Below are 20,959 nucleotides of genomic sequence, written 5' to 3'. Positions count from 1 at the left end.
TGGTTGGTTGCATCCGAATGGAGTAACAGCTGAATAAGTAATTTCTATTATTATTAGTAAGATAACTGAAACAAAATATAATCACTTAGTCTCTGGGCCAGCTAGAGTATAAATACCAGGCATAGAGGCAACACAATGGATAATGTCCCAATACCTCCAGATCATAGGGACCATCGGTGTTGTGTCTGAAGCTCTCTCAAGAGCTTGAGGTAATCTGATCAATTGCCTTATCTCTGTTCTTAACTAGTGACGCATCTAGTATTTAAAAAATAGCGTTCAATGTACAATGTAATGTTTGGTACTTGGGACTAATACATTTTTAAGATTTGAATCATGGTCTGGTGTCATCTTTATGGTGTAATAAAGTAGTTAATTAATTCCTTGTTCACCTTCATTTTTTAATCCTTACGCTGGGATTACCACATCCACAATCAGTTACAGAAATATCACTTTCCCAGTCAGAGCAGATTATTAGTCTTCCGGGATGAGCAGAGCTGCTTATCAAGTGAAGAAGATATTCTGGTGCTGGGAGGCTCCCAGCCAAGGCAGCCAAGTGGAAGGCAGCACAGGTCTCTTTGGGATCTGTGGACTAATGAGGTTGTGCCCTACTTCACAGGATTGACCTCGATAAACTGCTCACACACCTCACAAACAGTAAGAACAACACCAGAGAATCACAACTGAGCGGGATTCGCACATCTCAGCAAACTTGTCCTATCACACTTTGGCAGGAGGTTTGAATCCCTTCCTAGAGAGCTGTTTTTGTACCATGTCATGTAGAGCCCTGTACATAGTGATATAAAAAGAGAAGGGTTCTTTCCCAAGGAACAAAAGAGAATGAGGTGAAAGGATGTGTGTAGGGAAGGAGATTGCTGTTCACTTCAGGTACGAATGGTTTCAGGAGAATAGCTTGTTCAATACTAATAATACCACGTCACAGGACACAGACTGCTGACTGTAATGCACGGAGTTACCTTGTGAAAACATTATGCTTGTGCAAAATTGACAATCCTGTCTCTTTCTCTGCGCAGGCACGCTTGTGTCAAGGTCTGGGCAGATCACAAACTGGAATGGAGCACCTCCATTTATTTTAGTGTGCAGTATTATTTTGGTCAATAACTTTCTCAACCTACAGCTATGGAAGTGTGTAGAGAAGACCACTGTTGCTGCCCCTAGTGGCAACAATAAGCATTGCATCACCCCGATCGACTTTAAAAAGTACTGTATTTGTGCATTTTGTTTGCCTGCCTCTTTTAAAAGAAGTGCAAAGCCTTTGGCTTTCTTATTTAGACTTATCGCTTTGGAGATTTCTTTATATCTTAATCCTGGTTAAGAATCCTCATCAAAGAGATCACACACTTCCTTTTCATTTTCTTGCTGTGGTTCAACCACACATTGCACCTCTTTTATAAAGCAGTAAAACACCCTTTAGATCAAGTGATTACAGTGACTTGAGATTTGAAAGGCCAGTACATGTGAAAGAAGCTGGTCCATTCTGTGTTGCAAGCTCTTAAGCACAATATTGTCATGAACCTGCCTGGTGGCACCATTTCTACCACATAGACACACTGCACACTGCACACTGCAATCACATGGCCAAGTTTCTCCTGCTGTAGTTGCCATAGAGACAGTAACGAGGGACAAATAATAATTTATTGAATTACAGGGCATGCCCCGCTTGCCCTGTGTTTGTTTGTTGCAGCTGATTGAATAACAATACACATTTGTTTTCCAATTTGTCCAACATTAACAGTAGAGCTGCAAGTAGATTGAGTTTATTCTGCCTCTTTATTGAAAACCTAGACTATACAAAGTATTGATTATACAATGTATTGCCATTACAGTAGTTACACAGTTGGCACTCTGCGTCTCCTCGAACAAGGACAAAGCAATCAGTCCAATACTGGGGTAAATAAATGCTATGACTGGGCTGGCTTGATGACAAGGCTTCATCAGGGGATATAAAGCTACATTCATGATACAGGGATGGAAATAAGGCTTGTATCACACAGAAGTTTCACTCAACCCAGGTTTTACTACGATGGGAGTCTTATTTCCATGTGTGTGAAGGATTGATGAACACAGGGATTCCAATCTGAAACAGAGGGAAGGCAGGTCAGGAAAGACCTTGCTGGTAATGTTTGCTGCAAAGGGGATTATATCTACTATGTGGGATAGTGATCCCTCGGCAGAAACGTTTGGAAATGATAATAAATATAGTATACAGTGTGTTATAAACTGTTTTACAACATGTGTGACATGAGTATGATTTTTATTATAAATTACATTAAATAAATGAAAACAAATTAGATGCAATCTAAAAAGTGTTGTAGTGGATACTGGCACATTAAAAAAAAAAAAGTTTATATAGAATTTTTTTCATAAAACATATAAAAAAAAAATATAGATAAAACATACATTGAAAGAGGGGGACACACACGTCCTGTCTGCCATTAGTTCAGCTGTGTGTTCTTGAAGGTTATGAATATTATATGTGGAGAGCTGATTGATGTAGACCACGTTCTTATTAAGACACAGCTCCATGCCTGAGTATTCATTATCTGCAGAGGCTGGGCTGTCACTTCTGCTTCAGGGTTCCCAGTGAAGATCACTGAGCTGCTCCGCTGCAGAGGGTGCCTCTCTGTGCCCAGTGCAGTAATGGGCTGTGGAGGGAGCAGTGGGTAGAGCATGTGTGTTCTGATGCAGTCGGCTGGGCACACACACAGAGGGGACTGAAGGGAAACTGGCAAGAAAAGCTAAAACAGACAACATTTTACTCTAAAGTGCAAATTAGTTTTTAAAAGGTCAAAAAAAAAACCTTTCCAGTTAAATTAAAGAAGAAATAAACAGCCTAACCCATTTAAACTGCAAGCAATCACGCACCCACTGAGTTGATTGCTAGTTTAGTCAATTTCTGCTATTTTTTGCTTTTCTCAGTTTGAAGAAAACGTTTCCTCTTTGGAGTAAATTGCTTTGAAAAGCAGCCTCAGCAGATGCTACAGTATTAATGGGCAGTCATTTTAGACAGCTATCTGAGAGTCTTTTATAAATGATCTGCTGACATCTATATTCTGATTATATGCTCAGTTAATTAGAGGTATACATTCATTCTACAATAGTGCTCCAGCATTGCCATTGCAATATTACTTAATTATATTATAACTCTGGTTTCCAAAGCTACAGTGTCCACCGGTCCATACCACACTATTTCTGTTCTGTACCCTTACTGAACCATCCAAAACCCTTTCTACAGCACAGAGAGCTGTCTGTATTAATCATCTAATACCATCACCATTTAACTTCATATCGAGTCCGTTCACCCACGGGTGATATACTGACTCACTTATTAATCTTAATACAAACAAATGAAAACAGGTTATGTGAACAACATTTTATAAACATACTGGCGGTGGTATTAAGATCTGACCTTGTTTGGATCATTAAAAGATGTTTCAATAGCCGCACCAGCAGCCACTCTGAGTGTCTGAAAGCCTTGCTGTCCAGCTGCATGTTCACAACAAGGGGCTGCTTGTCTGTGCTTCCTCTTTCTGTGTGTGTTCAGAGCGTCGGTCCTCACACCAGCTGAGTAGACCCCTTTGGTTCATTTAGCAGGAATAATCAAGTGGCTCCAGTGACAGAGACGGCCGCTGGTAAACAGCAGGGTCACTGCACACAAACACAACCAGCTCAGACTCCTGTTCATGAACAATGTTTATTTAATTATGGATTTAGTTAATGAATGTGTTTCCTAATTGAGAACGCATTACAGAACCTATAGATTCTGTGTTTTTATATATATAAACACAGAATCTGATTCAGGCAGTCCACTGCAAGTCTTCTTGGATAAACCTGAGATATAAGTTCAATTTTTTTTTTTTTTGTCTTTTCTTTCCTGTTTTAAAATCCAATACAACCCAAAGTGCCCTGGGAATCCTGAGCGATGCAGTGCATTGTGACTCATAATCAGTGCATTCTAAACATTTCAGAATTCAAATAGCTACAGGATGTACAAATGAACACAGAGTGAAGCTCAATTAGACTCCCGCTGTCCACAGTAAAGAGCTGGGGCTAGCTGAACGATAGCAAGCTGTTATATTGTAATTGCTTAAAAGCCTCTGAGATGATGAATTGCCTGTCACTGCGTAATACTGAAAAACATGAAATAAATGAAGCCCAAGGGAGTGCTCAGGGCTTGACAATTTACATGTACAACAGATCAATTAATACTTGAAAATCTCGGAGCTTTTTTTACTCCAAACTACTATTTGCACTTTTTTTTCCGGAACGAACTTATTCCAAAATGAATTACAATAAACAACTGATAATCACCAAAATGAGATGGGTTGTTTGTTTCTTGTATGGTAACACGCTAACAAGCAATAAGAATTGTAAGTTCTAAGTATGACAGTTTCACAATTCTGCTCAGACTGGAACCCACAGTAAGAACTGACCACAGAGTCAGCTCTCTGAACCCAAAGCACAGATTCATTAGCAGGCAGGCAGAACAAACAGCAGCAGCAGGTCTACCATCCAGTATGGACCTCTTTACATACAAGGCGACCGAAACACTGATATACAGTAATCTACCAAACCTTCATTGAGAGAACACCTGCTTACTTGTGTAGCTAATTAGAGTTTTCTTCTTCTTTGTACAGTTTAAGAGCCAGTCATGTTTCATATGCACATTTCATACATATGTAGCTAACAGTGCAAAATGGCTATGATTTATGGAATTACTTATTTATCTGCAATTACTGAATGCTATCTGGAGGGATTGGCTGAAGTGACTTTCCCTTGGCAGGTCAGAACACTGGATACAGCATGTCATATGTCTCTGCATTGCTCAGCGATGTCGGGTGAGGCTGAGTTTCTCATGCATTTGCTGGCACCTGCACCTGTACATAGATTAGGCTGCAGTGCACACTGGAAAATAATTGAGTACATATTTAGAAAGCTTGCTGTCAACCCATGTACTGTAGGAGATTCCTGTAAAATACTATTAGAACCAAAGCAGCATTTAGAAACTAGCTCTACAGTTCTAGAGATTGCTTCTTCTTTTAAAGGAGCACATTCCTTTTTTAGACCTGGCTAATTTGAAATGATTGCTTGTATGTGTATTTCGGCACACGTCGTTGCATTTCCTGAATTTCCAGGCTTTTAAAATGTATCCTGCAAGTAAGAAATATCTATTGTACAATTAAGGTTATATTGAAAGCACATATGCTGTGCAGAGTGAGGTCCACAAAGGGTTAAAGTTGTCATATTTTTCCTCCTACTCTTCCTTCTGCAGTGTGCTTTTGGTGAAGTTAAACATTTCAAAGTTTTTTGTATAGAGAAAAAAACAGGTATTTGCGACAGTCTCATCTTAATCCAATAATGTGTAAAAATGTATTTTGTAGTGCTGAGATGGATCAGGAAAAGCACTGCCATCTGTGCAAATGTCTATACCAGCTTGTAAGGAAACAGATCTCACTTTCTCGGATTTTCACGACACAGTAAGTTCTATCCGCCCCGCAATATTCAAGCAACTGGGTCACTGAGCTTTCCTTCCACGCACCTGACTTGAGGACCACAGCACAGCTGCAGCCTCCTGAGTGAGTGGCGTCGGCTGTGATACACGGTGACACGAGGAGGTTTCAAACCAGAGCCAGCGCTAATTGTGTGCCAGAGGCCTCAACCTGCAGGCACTCACCAGTGTGTGGGGGGGAGCGTCAGGTGCATCGCCCTTGTGCACCCCGCGATACAGGACTACTGTTGACCCCTTATTTCAGCTTTTGTTTTTTTTATTTCAGCATTTGAATGGTTTGCATGTAGTATAATAAAACAACCCATTTTCAGGGCAGGTGAAGCCTCTTGTCCATATACATTAGTTATAAACCAGAATGATGCAGCCACTGTTACCAGTCATAAACCCTGTGCCATTACCATTCATCATCAAATGTGATGATCTCAACAAGAAACAGCTGCTTGATCCTCTGCAGTCTGAGCAGTTTACTGCTGATTGCTTTAATTGGGAGCTCAATGACTTCTCTGGACCAATGAGATTGGACTCATCTTCTTCTTGAGCAATCCGTACCGTTAAAATGGAGTGAACGTTTCTTTTTTGACAAACGACAGCAAAGTGCAATTAAAAACTGCAGTTCAATAGTTCTGTAGTTATTACTTTTGAGAAAGTACAGAACATGTAGATTGGAACAGGATGCAATTCTATAAATAATGATCAGTCTCATCCCAGTCCAGCCTCTCCTTCATGACTTTCTGTGACAGTCAGAGCAAAACATCAGCATCGCCACTGAATCTGATTACAAGCTCAGGAAAGAAATCTTTTGTGCACTTTCCCTGCAGGTGGGGAAGCACTGTGCACAGCTATTGAATAATGCTGAAGATAAATCCGATCTTTCTGTCCGAGATAAACATGCAAAACACCCGGGCTTGATAAAACGTTGCACCAGTCTCACGCTAATCTATTGTGACACAAACAGAAAGGGAATTTGTTGGCTTTGTCGAGCTCTGTTTGCAGGTAAAGATTGTAAAACCCAGTCATTCACCAATGAGATAACGCAGAAATGCAGAAAACAACAGCAATGGGCCTGATTGTTAGTTTAGCAGTGTTAGTTCTGGCTCACGTTCATCCAGGCATGGTGGCAAGTCACGCTGTCAAACACACAGGCTACAGTGATTGCTGTCTGTCAGGCATGCACATCTCTGCAGAGTTAATTAAACTGTGCAATATTTCAGGCTTTATTGGGCAAAAGGCTGGAAAGTCAAAACAGCTAGTCAATTCTAATTAACTTTATCGGAGCGCTCTTGGGAAAGCATTTGAATACATCGAATGAGACAGTGTGCTGTTAAAGCTTTGGTCGGACTGGCACAGCATGACAAAGGTTTACTAGATTTAGGAAAACAGTGAACCATTTCAGGTTCTAAGATTTAAAAAAGATTGCAATGACAAACCAAAAAAGTATATATTAAAGTTGACTAGATTGCGGTTACACCGTTTTTACATGGTTTACATAACACTACCTTAGTGCCTTCTCCCCATGCTGTTTTCCACCACTGCTAAATGTTCGGTCTCATTTTTTTCCAGACTCTAGTTGTGTATTTTAATTGGACTGTGACCATTCATGCTTTAGGTCTGCCTGTGTCGCCTTGTTATCTAAGAACTTGACAAACCTCGTTCCTTTCTGCGTTTCATGCGCTGACCTTTGTGTTTTTTGCACAGTCTGAAATTAAATTGGCTCTCCGACATCCAGGCGAGAGGTAAACCGGCTTAACACTTAACTGCCTTCCAGTGTGTCAGATACGAGGGTTTCTCTGCCTGCTGCAATTACTCTCTAAGCGTAAGGACAGCAAGATTATGAAGTCTCCCAGCTGCTCTAGGTGAAATGACCTAGAATAAACTTGAAAGAGCTTGAGAAAGCGGCGGCTGAGACAATGGCTTGGGTAACAAACAAGAGCAGAAGCCAACAATGAACTCTTAAATGGCAGTGCTTCACAGACAGAGGCGCTAGTTTTATTAGATTTTTTGCAAAGGAGCAATAAATAAATAAAAATCTGTATGCTATGGTAACCTGTAATTTCTCTAGTAATCACAACATTACTTTTTAATTATTAACTGCATTTCAAAGCAGTTAAATGCAATTTTTTAATATTTCTTTCCAACGCTTGAGATATTTTTATACACTTACCGTCAAATAAAAGCTTTTGTCATGTTGAAAAAGAAAACATATTTTCCTTATTGTTTTGCGAACTGGACTCAAGCATAGTTGCCCAATCCATGTTCTGATTTATTTATTTTTTTAATCTCTATCATGTGACGTTTTATTTGCTATTTCTACAATAAATATCTTATGCAAACCGACCTTGAACTGTGCTACGCACAGGCAAAGTCAGCTTTGTGCCCAGTGCTGACGAGCAGTGCTGACAAGCCTCCTTGCTCATTCGCTGCAACAGCTTTCAGTCAGGGAGATAAAATGTTTTTCAGGAAGTGCGTGTACTTAGTTGACAGGACGCTGGTTGTGGTGGCGCTTGTAAAGTTTTGGGGAGACAAGCAAACGTAAGTGATCTTTACCTGTTAGTCATGAAGTAGCGTTAACGAGAAAAAAAATCAATCACTCATCGTATATATATATATATATATATATATATATATATATATATATATATATATATATATATATTCTGTTTAAATTCTTGAATATTGCAGTCATAAAAAAGACAATGTGATCTCTTTTTTTTTTTAGGTTGAAGACGAGGTGGGACTGGATCCAGGCTTCTAATCAGTTGCTATTGGTGGTATATTCAGCCCACTTGAAGGCGTGGTCTGTAATACACTGACAGCAGGTTGATACAGCACTTGCTTGGGTGAGAGGCATGGCTGCAGTCAGGAAAGAGACCAGCCTGAAAGATGAGCTGACCTGTGCCATCTGCTATGACCTGTTTACGGAGCCGGTGATGCTGGGCTGCATGCACCACTTCTGCAAGGCCTGCATCGTGACGTTCTGGAGGGGGGTCCAGGGCCCGGTGTCCTGCCCTCAATGCAGGCACGAGTTCCCCAGCAAACACTTTCAGACCAACTACCTGGTGACAGGTGTGGTGGAGAGGGTCAAGGCTACAAGCGCTGAAGGCTACGTGACAAAACTGCAGGTGAGCTTGCTTATGCTTCCTACCTTTCTGGAGGTCTTCCATCACTCCATGCCTCTGTAGCTACATAGCAGTACTATAATAAATGTGTAGAGAGCTAGGAAAAACATTTCAAATGTCTTTCTCAGTGTTGAAATGAGTTAGGAATGTCTTGCGCTCACAGGGGGAACAGGTTAATGGTTACACTCTGCTCTGTCAGCTGTACTTTGAGTTTAGACTCTCTTGAGGCCACAGTGAGCACTATACTTCTGAGTTTTTAAAAGATTGATTGCTGAGACAGGAAGTGGTGTGCAAAGTCACTCTGAAACAGAAAGGGATACCTTCTAATCTATAAGAAAAACCCTTTCATACTGTTGAGTTCTTTACAGAAACAGATGAAAGATTCACTGAGAGATCACCATACCAAGAGGGATGACTTTCTGAGCATGATTCAGCGTGATGAAGAGAAGATTGGCTGCATTCAGGTAATCAGTGCTTTTCTGTGCAGCAAGGTGCATGGCCTTCTTTCGAAACACAGTGGAAGTTTGTATACCTTTTATTTTGATCAAATAATAGGGTTTGTTTTATAAAGCAGTACATTTTGTATTGGTAACAGCAAAGGGAATGCATTCTCTGATTTGAATATGCAGTTTACTCAGTTAACTGTGATTCTGTTACTGGGTTTTTGCTATACTAGCAAAGCTGTCAATCTGAACTTGTGTTTGAAGACCCCAACATGCTTGATTATGTGCAAAAAGGTACCTTGTTCGAATCTATGTATGGTCACTTTTGAAACACTTAATCGCAGAGACAAAACAAACTAAACCAAGTAGATACATGTTTAGAAAATATTATTTTGTGTGTTTTTTTTGTTGGAGTGGAGTTGGGGTTGTTGGCTTGCTTTAAAAAATATATTAATGAAAGTTCATAATCAATAAAGGCTAAGAAAAGCACATTTAATGAATGAAGACAAGTCTTTAATGAAGTGAGAGTGTAGTGAATTGAGCCCACTGCTGACATGACTCCTGGTTCACAGCGCTCCTGTGCCCAGCTGCAGAGGAAGGTCCAGGGCGAGTTTCAGCTCCTGCATCAGATGATTCAGGACGAGGAGGCGTCCGTGCTGGAGCAGCTGAAGCGAGAGGAGGCGGAGCTGCTGGGCCAGCTGGGCACACACCTGCAGCAGCTGAGGGAAGCAGTGAGGGAGGCGGAGGAGAGCATGAAGGTCCTGCAGCGCGCCATGGACAGCATGGAGCACAGCGTCGTGGTGGAGGTGAACAACCGTGCAAGCTACAAGCCCTGCTGACTTAGGCTTCCCTCTGGCATCATGCAGACCTGCTAGCATTTTGTTTTTGAGCTCCGGTTAGACTGAGTACATTCCTGTGGTTAGTTCACAGCACTGGCCCTCGCACATTGCTTTGTACTGAGTCAGTCGTACAGAAAGAATTGCCTCCCATTTCTGCTTTTCCTGTGGTTCTGTGTACTTTTAGGAATCCACAGGCTAGTTTCAGAAGTTCAAATGTAAACCTGCATTTAACCCTTATTAGTAATTTGTTTGCAGACCATTAATAAGAAGCATGTTTTATTTCTGTTTTCTTTCAGGCTCCAGAAATGAACCTGAGGTATGTGTTGGGATTTATTGGATGCAGTTGGTGGGTGGGTGGTGGGGGGCATAATTGATAGCAGAGTTAATGTTGTGAAGGTTTAATGAATAACAGGGGTTTTCAAAAACAATAGGGAAATCAACAGGGTGTACTAATAGAGTTCATAGAGGAGGCAAACATGATTCAGATATTTCGCTACAGAAGGAGGGAAACAGACGGCACCAGCAAGTTGGATTTTTATTGTAGATCTTGGGTTGTTTTTATTTGTAGATCATCAGTGGGAAAGGAACCAAATGTAAACACTCACCTTATTGTTAGTAAGTACACAGGCCCCTTGCAGTACATCGTTTGGAAGAAGATGGCCAGGCTTCTCAAACCTGGTAAGTGGCAGACTGGAAACATTTTCCCAGCAGTCAGATAAAGGCGAGGCGTTGGTCCATCTCTGCTGATTTTTACTTCTTGTTTTAAAATGCGTTCTACAGCACCAGCTCCGCTGACCTTTGACCCTGAAACAGCCCATCCTAACTTGATCCTCTCCCGAGACCGACGGTCGGTAGCAGAGTGCAGCGAGAAGCTGTTCGCCCGCAGCCACCCCAAGCGCTTCGACCAGTGTGTGAACGTGCTGGCAGCACAGGGATTCGCCTGTGGGAGCCACTACTGGGAGGTAGAGGTGGGGAGAAAGACCAAGTGGGACCTGGGTGTGGCTCTAGGATCTGTTGATAGGAAAACGAGGGTGAAACTGTGCCCCGAAAATGGCTACTGGACCCTCCGGCTGCGCAATGGGAATGAGTACTGGGCAGGCACTCGGCCCTGGAGCCCCCTGCGCCTCCACAGTGCCCCCTGTAGGGTTGGTGTTTTTCTGGACTATGAGGAGGGGAGGGTGTCCTTCTACAATGCTGAGGATATGATGCTGCTCTTCACCTTCTTTGGCAGCTTTAGTGGGAAGGTCTTTCCTTTCTTCAGCACCTGCTTCAATGACGGGGGCAGGAATGCTGAGCCGATGCGCCTCTGTCACCTCAGCCTTTAAAACCTGCTCACACATGGCACTTGGGGTCGTGTTCCCGGAGCCTGTTGTATATGTATGTGATCTGTGAACGTACAATTTTTCTTTGAATTTGTTCATATGCTTTTGCATCTGTAAATGTATTATTTTTTATATATACACTCGACTATCTGTATTGTTTTGCAGATGGGTCATTCTTACCCCCTCGCTGTTGAGAGCTGTCCTAGCTGTCTGCCTTAGGGAACAATGGAAAGCCATGGAGTTTGTCAACATTCGGGCCAATATATAAAATCTGTTGATTTTTTTTAATGCTATTTCTTGCCACCTTCTCTTGTCAGGGCCCCCTTGAAATGTGAGATCTGTCTCAAGGGTTCTGTCCTGGTTAATGTAAAATACATTTGAAATTTGAACGTGGGTTAACATTGTGTTATTTGAGAAACTGTCAAACTGTTTACCTGTAACCTAACGTAAATAAAGCATGTTTTGCAGGGTTGGAAATTGACTGTGCATGTTCTTTACACATTCATCATTGCTCCTGTCACCAACCTGCTGTGAGGGCAAACTGGCATGTTCTGAGAAATAGTCATGACTTTGTTTTCTCTGTAGTTTTGTGACACTTTCAGTCCAGACAAATACTTGGGTTTTGTTCCCAGTGGAAACCTCTGATGTCAGACCCAAATCCAGCCCGGTACAGTAGTCCTGAAGCACAGCCGGAGATGTACAACTCTAGTGTGTAGGGCTGTATGTTTTTGAAGTTGTTGGTAGACATAGATATAGACAGATTATAAAGTAAATCCAATGCAATCAAAATAAATGATCATGAATACACAATTTTAAAATACAGAAACTATAAATAGGCAGTTAAAAATTATAATACGTTCTAGTTTACGATATTAAAACAAATCCTAAATGTTTGCCAGAAATCTACCCAGAGCTGGAAAGATCTCCAATGAATGAAAAATGTTCATCTTTGTAAAAAAGGAATAAAAACCCATCCTGCTGTAACAGTAGCCTTGGAACTCCAGTTTATTACATTTGACACTGCACTCAAAGTGTTTTTATGTTGGAGCAATCCCCTTGCAACAATCCTGCGATTGAACCTACAAACAGATCAAACAAACTGGGTAAGGTTTAATTAGCACATGGGCAATACTTCAGTACCAGGCACTTCTTTCTTTAAAAACAGGCTTCCATTTTATTTCATATGTGATATGCACAGGGGTGGTTATTTTTTTGTTTATTATCTACATTAATTTTGGATAGCATTCCTGCTCAATTTGACCATCCTCATGAAGACCCTTCTAAACAGTGCTGTAGTCAAGCCAGAACACAGTTCCGCTACTGTTTCCTATAGGCAGCTCAGACATTGTTCTGCCACTGACACACAAACACATAAAATACAGCATTCTGTAAAAATAGAGAAAGACACTTTGGAAATAGTTGTGGAAATTAGATAAATGCATGACCAATTATACGTGTAAATTTGTATAAGGATTCTTGTTTAAAAAAATCTATATTTCAGTTCTGGTACCTTCAGATCTAGGGCTGCACCACTGCTTATAAACACTCCTGCAATGAGTTCCAGATCACTCAGTTGCTTGCCTGAAGAAGAAATGGGACTGATCGGCTACAGTCCTGTCTTGTGTCACCTGAGTCTTTCTCTTATCTGTCAGAATCCTTGCTCCTTACTCAGCAATGTGTAATTGTGTAACATGTCTTATGATTTGGAGCACATTATTTCTGACCTATTAAACCACATACTGTCCCTTTGTCACAATTTCACAAGGCTGATTTTAACGGTTGGTTTTCCTTACCGGTTTTTCACTGCCCATCACTGCTGTGCTCTGATTCCTCCAGTTCATGCAGATCTGTCCTCCCTTGTTTCTCCCTGTCTTCCCTGACCTTCTCCTTTGTGTTTGCTGGTTTATCTTGGAGCTTCTCTACCTCCTCGCGCAGCCTGGCTCCTTGCTGCCTCTCTCTCTCCAGTGCTTGTGTCAGCTCCTGTGCCTGACCCCGCAGGGTCTCCAGAGCAGCAGAGACCTGAGCTCTGGCCACCCTCTCTCTCTGAGCCTCCTCCCAGCTCAGCTGGACTTCCGTCTTGAGCTGCTGCCTGAACAGCTGAGCCTTCCGCTCAGCCCCATCGACCTTGGTCACCAGCTCTTCCATGCTACTCTTTTCCTTCTTCAGGTCAGTCTGCAGCTCCAAGATCAGAGCCTGGTGGGTCGCGACAATTGTTTCATGGCGAGGTACGATCTCCTCCTTCACTTCCCGGATGAAGTCTTTGAAGAGCTGACGCTGGTGTCTAACTGTGTTGCTCAGCTTAGAGCAACGAGCTCTCTCGAACTCCAGGAGCCTCTGTGCTTCCCAGAGCCTGTCCACCTCCCTCTCCTTGCAGCGATCACACGGTGGCTTGCCCTCCACTATACCGAGGTCGTTGCTCTGTACCTGCTCCTCTTCCAGACCACTCTGCTGTTTCGTCAATGAGAAGCAATGTTTTCTGCATTAGATCAGTCAGTCTTATATAACCAAGTATTTTAAGATCACATTGCAAACCTTACTACAGTGAATCTGTATTTATGACCATTTGCTCAGCTCTTCAAAGCCAGTAAAATCCACAGCAGATGCTTTCAATACAAGTTAATCTAGCTGCACAAATGCAGTCCATATATGATCAGTTAATCCAGGTTTCAAATTTAAGATGTTCAATCCTTAAAAATCCTAATGTCTTGACAGTAAAAAGGCCTACCTAAAAGACACCTCACCAGGTTTTTATTTTATATAGAAAGCCTGTCACAGGTTCAGCTCAGGATTCAGAATGGTTTAGGGCTTAGCCTAGGGCTCACTAGAGAAATTTGACTTTGAGTTTAAATACCTCAAGTGCCCTTCCTGTTTGCTCTTGCCTCAAGACTGTATTAAGCTCCTGTTGCTGAATCCTCTGATCTCTATGTTTATCTTCCTCTAGGTCCTTTAAGGCTAAGTGGAAAGCAGCTTCCTTGTTCTCCAGGCTACTTCTGCAATAAGAGGGTTACCATTTATCCAACCATTCTACAGCTGCTAGTGGATAGTGGAGGACAGCAGTACAAATGATCAAAGTGAGAAGGTATGCCTGGACAGAAATATAAATAGCGCATTGCAGATGAACAGTACTGTGAACCCACAACATGGGCTTTCCTAAATTCTGCACTGCCTCTTCGGAAGCTCCTGCAAATCACTGCCTGATGATGCTCAGTGCAGGACATGTACTTTTTGCAGAACATGGTCCAGAACTGCTGTTCTTCCTACTTACCTCAGGTCCCTGTTCTCTGTATGCAACGCCTGCTCCGGTGTCACTCTTGACAGCCCCTGTTTCAGAGCCCTGACTGTGGCTCGCTCCCGCATGAGGCTTGCACAATACTGCCTTGCTCTCTGCTGCTCGGCTCTCAAAGAGTTCAGCAGATTGTCTGTGACCGCCTGCTCCTGCTGGACTCTGTTATTGAGGAAGTGCACTAAGAAGACAGGTGATGCAAACACTGCAATATATTTTTTACACAAGTTATATAAATAATTGAGTCAATCTATGCAGGTGCATGTCATCTCCGCTGAGAAAAGTCTTGCAACTTAATGGGTAGGCAAAGAACTGAATCTTCAGGTATCATCCCCTCCTAGTGGTAGTATTTATGCTATTTATATTAGGGAACTTCAAATTCTTTTTACCTTGCTGGCAAAGCTCATACTCCTGCTTCTTCAAATCTCCCCGGCCGCTTGTCAGGAAACCCTTGGGGTGTTGCTGTGCTTCCAGGTGCTGTATTACTGACAGCAAAGTATTCCTGTCTGCATTCCGATAATGCTCCAAAGACCAATTCTGTCGTCGTTCTTCCTTTGATATTGAATGCATTAAACATTAGTGTTCTTTAAAGCCAGACACTGACAGAGATATTGTTTTATTAATAAAACGGCATTAGTATTTGCTTCTCTTCTGTACTGTTTGATTGACGCTTCTCTTAGAAATAATAATGAAGAAAGCATGTTTCACTTTCCTTAAAAGAATGCTTTTCAATATTAAGTTCCTCTAAAATGTGAGCAGTTTATTATTGTATTTTGGACACTGCCCAAAAATGAACACAGTAAAAGACTATGGGTAAGCAGTACATAAATACAGTCACTAACCTTTTCAGCTCTGTCAGAGTCCTTAGTGGAACAAGAGTTTTTAGAGACTGGTACTATGTGGTCTGTGTCAGGGTCCTGGTTCATAAAGCAGTGAGAGCCCCAGGGCTCAAACAGGTCTTTCTGACGGGTTGAGGGCTGCCAGCTCATCTGGTCCAAGCCAGTGCTGTGAAGGGTCCTTGTGTATGAAAGATGGGCATCCGGTCTTGCTGAGTTGGATCCCATGATCGAGATGGACGGGTCCTCGTGTCTGTTGTTATGGAATGAACTTTGCCAAGTGAGCCAGGGGATTGGTCTGGGTGGTCTCCTCCCACAGTATTCCTCCTCCCATGCTGTGCCCACACCTTCAATCTGCCAATGGTTCAGGTCCTGGTACCCTAACCTCCGAACCTTCAAACACTCAATGCTTTGCTTCTCCAAAGCAAAATCCTCTTCTCGCCGGGCTAAGTCTTCCTGGAGCTGTTTCAAATCAGCCTTCATGCTTCTGTCCTTGTTTGCAAGCTCAGATAGGAGTGTCTCTTTTTCCTGGGGAAGAGAATTTAAAAAAAAATTGGATTGTGTTTATGCAAAAAAAACACTAGCATGGTAGAAGCCACGTGCACCATTTTCTTTGTAACTCAGAATCAGATGTTTGCAGGCTGTTACAGCGAAGCTTGTTCATGAAAACACATGACCATGATTAAGACGATAAGGAACAGCTATTGGTTCAATTATACAAGCTCCTTTGGGTCCATTTACTCTGGTCTATGTTTCATATCCTAGTTTTAGTTTTTTGCTAATTTATTTTTTTCATTCATGAGTATGGTTGATCTCAGCCATCCCCATCGTGGTATAAATAATGTACTCCTGATTATTGGCAACTGTTTTAGTGTTTGTTTAGTGTTTAAAATGTGATTTTTTAAAATATAAAATCCTATAATAGCTAAGTAGCGATAATACTCACCTGTTTGTACATTTTCATGTATATAGAAGGAATATGTCAATAAAATACAAGTGCTTTGGAGACCACAAAGGGAAGAGGAGAACTTTGTGATCTCGGAAGCTGCTGTGTTTTATATACAAATTCAGCTGATCCTTTGCCACAGCTGATCTTACTATACTTACCTGCAAATGCAACTCTGTGCAGCAAGCAAACATGCTGGTTTCCAAGGGAACAGATTTGTGATGTCATAATGTAAAATGACATGCACAGTGGGTGCGTTGATTAACTGGGCCGCTCAGAGCGAGAATTCTCAGCAAGTCCTCATTTTTGTCAGATCACAGCTGGAATGTGTGATCTATTGCTCCGGGCTGCTCAGGAGGGGGCAGTTTAAAAGACTTTTCTGAAATGTAACTTTTAATTGGAATGAATCAGATTTTAAATAGACTGTACCAACACCTATAGTTATACAATACCTGCATTGTAATTACACAGCTAGGAATGAATCGAATGAGAGCACTGCCAGCACGCACTATTGGATATGCATGTATATCAGGGTATTGAATTTCTCTGCAGGAAAGATAGCATACTGACTAAAATCACTGGTGTCATTAAAAAGAGAAATCTAAAAAGAAAGACAGCAATGCTGGCACCTGGAGGCGTCGCGTGTGATTTACTGCAGTGAAAGGAATTACAAAGCTTTAAAATCCTGTTTAGTGTGCCAGGCCTCCTACTGCGAAACACACCTGCTGCCTGCCCCTGGAAAACCAGCTTTCAAGCGGCTCCAGCAGGCCCACCCGAGACAGAACATCCCAGAGACCCTGCAGGGAGCACCACGTGACTGCTGAAGTGGGCGTGGCACTACTGGACACAAGCGGATTTGCAATTTGTGCAAAGGCAAGAACAGGCACAACACTGTGGCATTAGAGACAGAGCAGATGCACAAAGGGTTGGGAGGAATACGTGTTGAACTCTGTGTGATGATATCAGCTACACCCTGCGAAACACCATTGCGGTGCCATTATAACCTGTGGTGGGAAATGACAATGTTGCTACTGCTATGATTGGGTTAGGGTTTGCATGCTCAGGTTTAAATGCTATTACGGGTTATAAGATTTAGGTATGATATAATAATAATGTATCATGTACTGGTAGTTGTTGCTGTACATACTTCCTCTTTCTCGCTGCAGGGTAAGCGGCCCATATAAGGGATGGAAAGATACTGACTACCAGCTCGAAAGAAGAAGTTCTCTGAAGTTCTCTTTATTTAGCAGCAAAGCTTCATCGGTGACAGTTCACAGAAATGTCACCGGCTCAGTCAGAATAGGTATAATTTCAGAATGTTTGCAATTTAGATAAGTTGTTATTGTTGCATATGATTGGTCTCATCTTAATCTTCCAAGCTGTTGCTATCCGCGAATATTGAGTTAAGCTTCTGTGATTGGCTCGCAATAACTGCAGGTTACAAGGTATATATTATGCATACTGACTCTGCGAAGTCAGAACACTTGCTCGGAGCTTCCTAACACAGTGTGTGTTGAGCGTATTCTCAGGTTTGCAAACTTTGACTAATAAACTTTGTTCGATTCGACCTTGTTTGTCTCACTGAGTCTCTTTCAGAATTTGAGTGAAAAACTTCTACCTCAAACCGCAGTGTGTTACCCTGCAGTAAACGCATCAGCGTCGTTACTCGCAACAGAAACACAATGACCAAGTACGACACGGTGGCAGCACCACCAGTTCCAGCTCGTCTCTAATGAAGTGTCAGGAGAAGACACAGGCAGAAATGACAAAGTTAATCCGGAACAGACTGAGGGAGCTGGCAGAGCTGAAACAGGCTGTGGAAGCACCCAAAGTGAATGAAGCATTGCTAAGATCCTCTTTAGCATGGTGGGAGCATTGGGTCCTATTTGTAGTGAAAGAGATGACTTATTTGCTTTAGTAAGGTTAAAACTAAAAATCGCTGTAATTATACCCCCCCCCCCCCATTACTTTGCATTTATGTCCCTTAAACTGTAATAACGCACAACACAATCATTGCAAAAGAGTATAACATCTTTTTTTCTTCTTTTTTTTTTAAATTAAACTGGCTGTCATGATCCCTACAGCGATTAATGCACCCCTCCCCTCCCACTGTGATAACTTATGGAATCCAGTCATTAAAGTGACACGCTGTGTCATTTGAAATCTCAATCTGGTCCTTCACAAATACAATAGGAGAGCTGGAGTTTCGACAGATGTTATCTGCACTATTTTTATTTGTCCATTTTAATAATCTAACAGCATCGGATTTTAACCAGACTGCTGTAAAACTCGTAACCCTAATAGGCTACCCCTCTTAAAATGCGATTCAGTAATCTGAGCCTGTGTTAAACACCACGATTATTACGGAGTCAAAAGTTGGCGCCACTATTTAGATCTTTAAAATTTATGTATCCACTATCCAGACTTTATACAAAATAAACCTGCTTTTTCTTTCCAGGGACTGGATTACAGATTAATCATTGCCCCACGTAACAAAAAATAAACAAATTAACTGCCACTAGATGGCATTGACCACTAAGTAATCATAAATCGTGTGAATAGACACCAGTATAATGTGCAATAATGTACTGCTCAATGAAATCTGTGTGTTTTAGGAATTTGTTATGACATTTTAAATAACTGGATCAAAATCTCCTGCAGACTTATTTAACTATACTCCAAACTGCAGGATGCAACTCCGGTTTGACACCAACCTACTGTCGTCAACCCTCCTGGAAGGAACAGAAACATCTCCATAAATTTACCCCCTGGTTTCGAACCTGAGGAAGCCGCTCATAAATCCAAGTGTCGTGGTGTACTATCTTTACTGAATCCAGAACATTCTGCTTGAGGAAGAACATATGACATCACTGGGAGCCTGAAAGTAGGCCTCTAGAGTTCAAGAAACTATGTTTTTGATCCAGTCACCTAAATAAAACCAAGCAACAGCAATGAAGTGTTTGCAACAGACCCATCCTTGTAAAAATCTCCCATAGTAAAACCATAGCAAGTGTAATAAAGAACAGTGAAAGCATGGCAAAGCATAGGGAAGCATTGTAAAGAATTGCAAGTAACGCATATTAATAAGCATAGTAAACAGGGGTTAACTATGGTAAATGCAGAGTGTAACCATGGGAAAAACATGGTACTATAAAAATGCAAAAATACAGTGGAAAAATACAGTGGAAAACCCTTATCAGGGTACCAGAGCAAATTGTGTGCAAAATAAAGATGGTTTGCAATATTGTACAGCGGTTTGTGCAATATCTTACATAGACTGTTCCAGATATAGTGGACACGCATGAGGAATCACAAGCAGGCAGTGCTAGAGAGTTGAGATTGACTGTGGGGTTCTTCATTTTACTGTGGGCTCTTTGGATCCTTCAATCTCACACTGAAAGCCGCCCTGCTGTCCACTAGCCAGATAGTTTCCGCTCTCTCAGCCCAACCCTGACTGGGAACCAGGGTAAGTAAGCCCTGCTGGAACAGGGTTGAAATTTTGTACAAAATTTGGAACATCCACTCGTCGATTGGTCTTGCGAAAGAGGATGCAAGTTCTTTTTTTCACCTCTCTGGCGCTTAAAAGCCTCTCATTTCCTTTTCATGTGTCCCCGACATGCTTGCCCAAGGACAGAGCCTTGAAGTTCCCTTATTCCATCCGCCAGGACCAGAGAGGTCAGGAAACACATTACAGACCCCATTCAGACCAGTGCCCAAGAGGGACACTCTTACAAAACTGAATGAAGTGTTTCTGCTCCACAGTGATTTGTAGAGTCATTATCATTTCAGGAGACGGCTGCTTTCCCCTCTCATGAACTTTGCTATGCCTGGTAATTGCAAACCACTTGTTATTTGTGCTGCTAACAGATATCGAGGCATGTTCACAAATCTTTGAACTTACTTTGAAGACTTGTTTTGATAAACTCTGTGTGGTGTTGAATAAAAAAGGTAACAACAATCTGAAACAGTGTCATGAATATCAAACTTGATATAGGAAATATAGATAATGACTATGCAATTTATATATTTGTTTCTATTTTTGTTTTTAAATATTTCTATTTATCAGATTAGGTACCTTTGCTGCTTTTTTATGATGGTGCAGCTGATCTTTACATTAATGAGACATTTTTACTTTGAAACAAAGATGATGGCAAATGCACAATACTCCTTATAGGAAAAGCATGGTAAAACTACAAAAATACAGTGCAAAAAATACAGTGGTAAGCGTTTAGAAAAAGGAAGGGGGTCTGATGGTTACAGCGTTGCTTTTCCTTGATTGTACAGAGCCAAAATAAACATTAACAAAGGTAGAGCTTTCTTGGAAAAAAAACACACACACACAAGCAAACACAGCACTTTTGGAATTGTCGATAAAAGAAATGTCCCTGATTGTGAACGATGCCAAGCTATGCTTTCAATATATCCGCTCAGACAAAAAAAAACAAACAATGAAAACTCTTTACAATGGGTTTTGACCACCAGAACCCTTTTGGGTTTTTTTTTAACATGAATTCAAAGTGGACGTAATTCACAAAGGACTTGCTCAGTATTCTTCTGTATGTCACACATGGTTCTCATTCCTAGCGTTTTTGAAGTTTATAATGGAGGGCTGGCTCAATTAATGTATCTCTCAACATGGTTTTGCAA

The 20,959-nt window shown here is 41.6% G+C and overlaps 1 protein-coding gene and 1 long non-coding RNA gene across 4 annotated transcripts; one reads left to right on the top strand and one right to left on the bottom strand.

The window, feature by feature from the left end:
- Positions 1-1,786: 1,786 nt before the first annotated feature.
- Positions 1,787-7,881, bottom strand: LOC121297554. 3 transcript variants are annotated; one of them, XR_005947181.1, is made up of 4 exons: positions 7,689-7,877; positions 3,428-3,666; positions 2,419-2,743; positions 1,787-2,095 (listed from the first exon to the last, which is right to left on the bottom strand). It is a non-coding gene; the product is annotated as an uncharacterized LOC121297554 (long non-coding RNA). The 3 variants fall into 3 exon arrangements; XR_005947180.1 differs by lacking the exon at positions 1,787-2,095 and having other exon boundaries at positions 2,256-2,756; positions 7,689-7,881; XR_005947179.1 differs by lacking the exon at positions 1,787-2,095 and having other exon boundaries at positions 2,256-2,743.
- Positions 7,882-7,967: 86 nt separating this feature from the next.
- Positions 7,968-12,189, top strand: LOC121297553 (zinc-binding protein A33-like). Its single transcript, XM_041223913.1, has 8 exons — positions 7,968-8,056; positions 8,244-8,646; positions 9,012-9,107; positions 9,659-9,892; positions 10,222-10,241; positions 10,494-10,603; positions 10,706-11,302; positions 11,413-12,189. Exons 2-7 carry the CDS (start codon positions 8,374-8,376, stop codon positions 11,248-11,250), a joined length of 1,278 nt encoding a protein of 425 aa, XP_041079847.1. The 5' UTR covers positions 7,968-8,056; positions 8,244-8,373; the 3' UTR covers positions 11,251-11,302; positions 11,413-12,189.
- The last annotated feature ends 8,770 nt before the right edge of the window (positions 12,190-20,959 follow it).

Source organism: Polyodon spathula, chromosome 22 (genome assembly GCF_017654505.1).
Source record: "Polyodon spathula isolate WHYD16114869_AA chromosome 22, ASM1765450v1, whole genome shotgun sequence".
Taxonomy (NCBI): domain Eukaryota; kingdom Metazoa; phylum Chordata; class Actinopteri; order Acipenseriformes; family Polyodontidae; genus Polyodon; species Polyodon spathula.
This window is presented reverse-complemented; position numbering and strand designations above follow the sequence as displayed.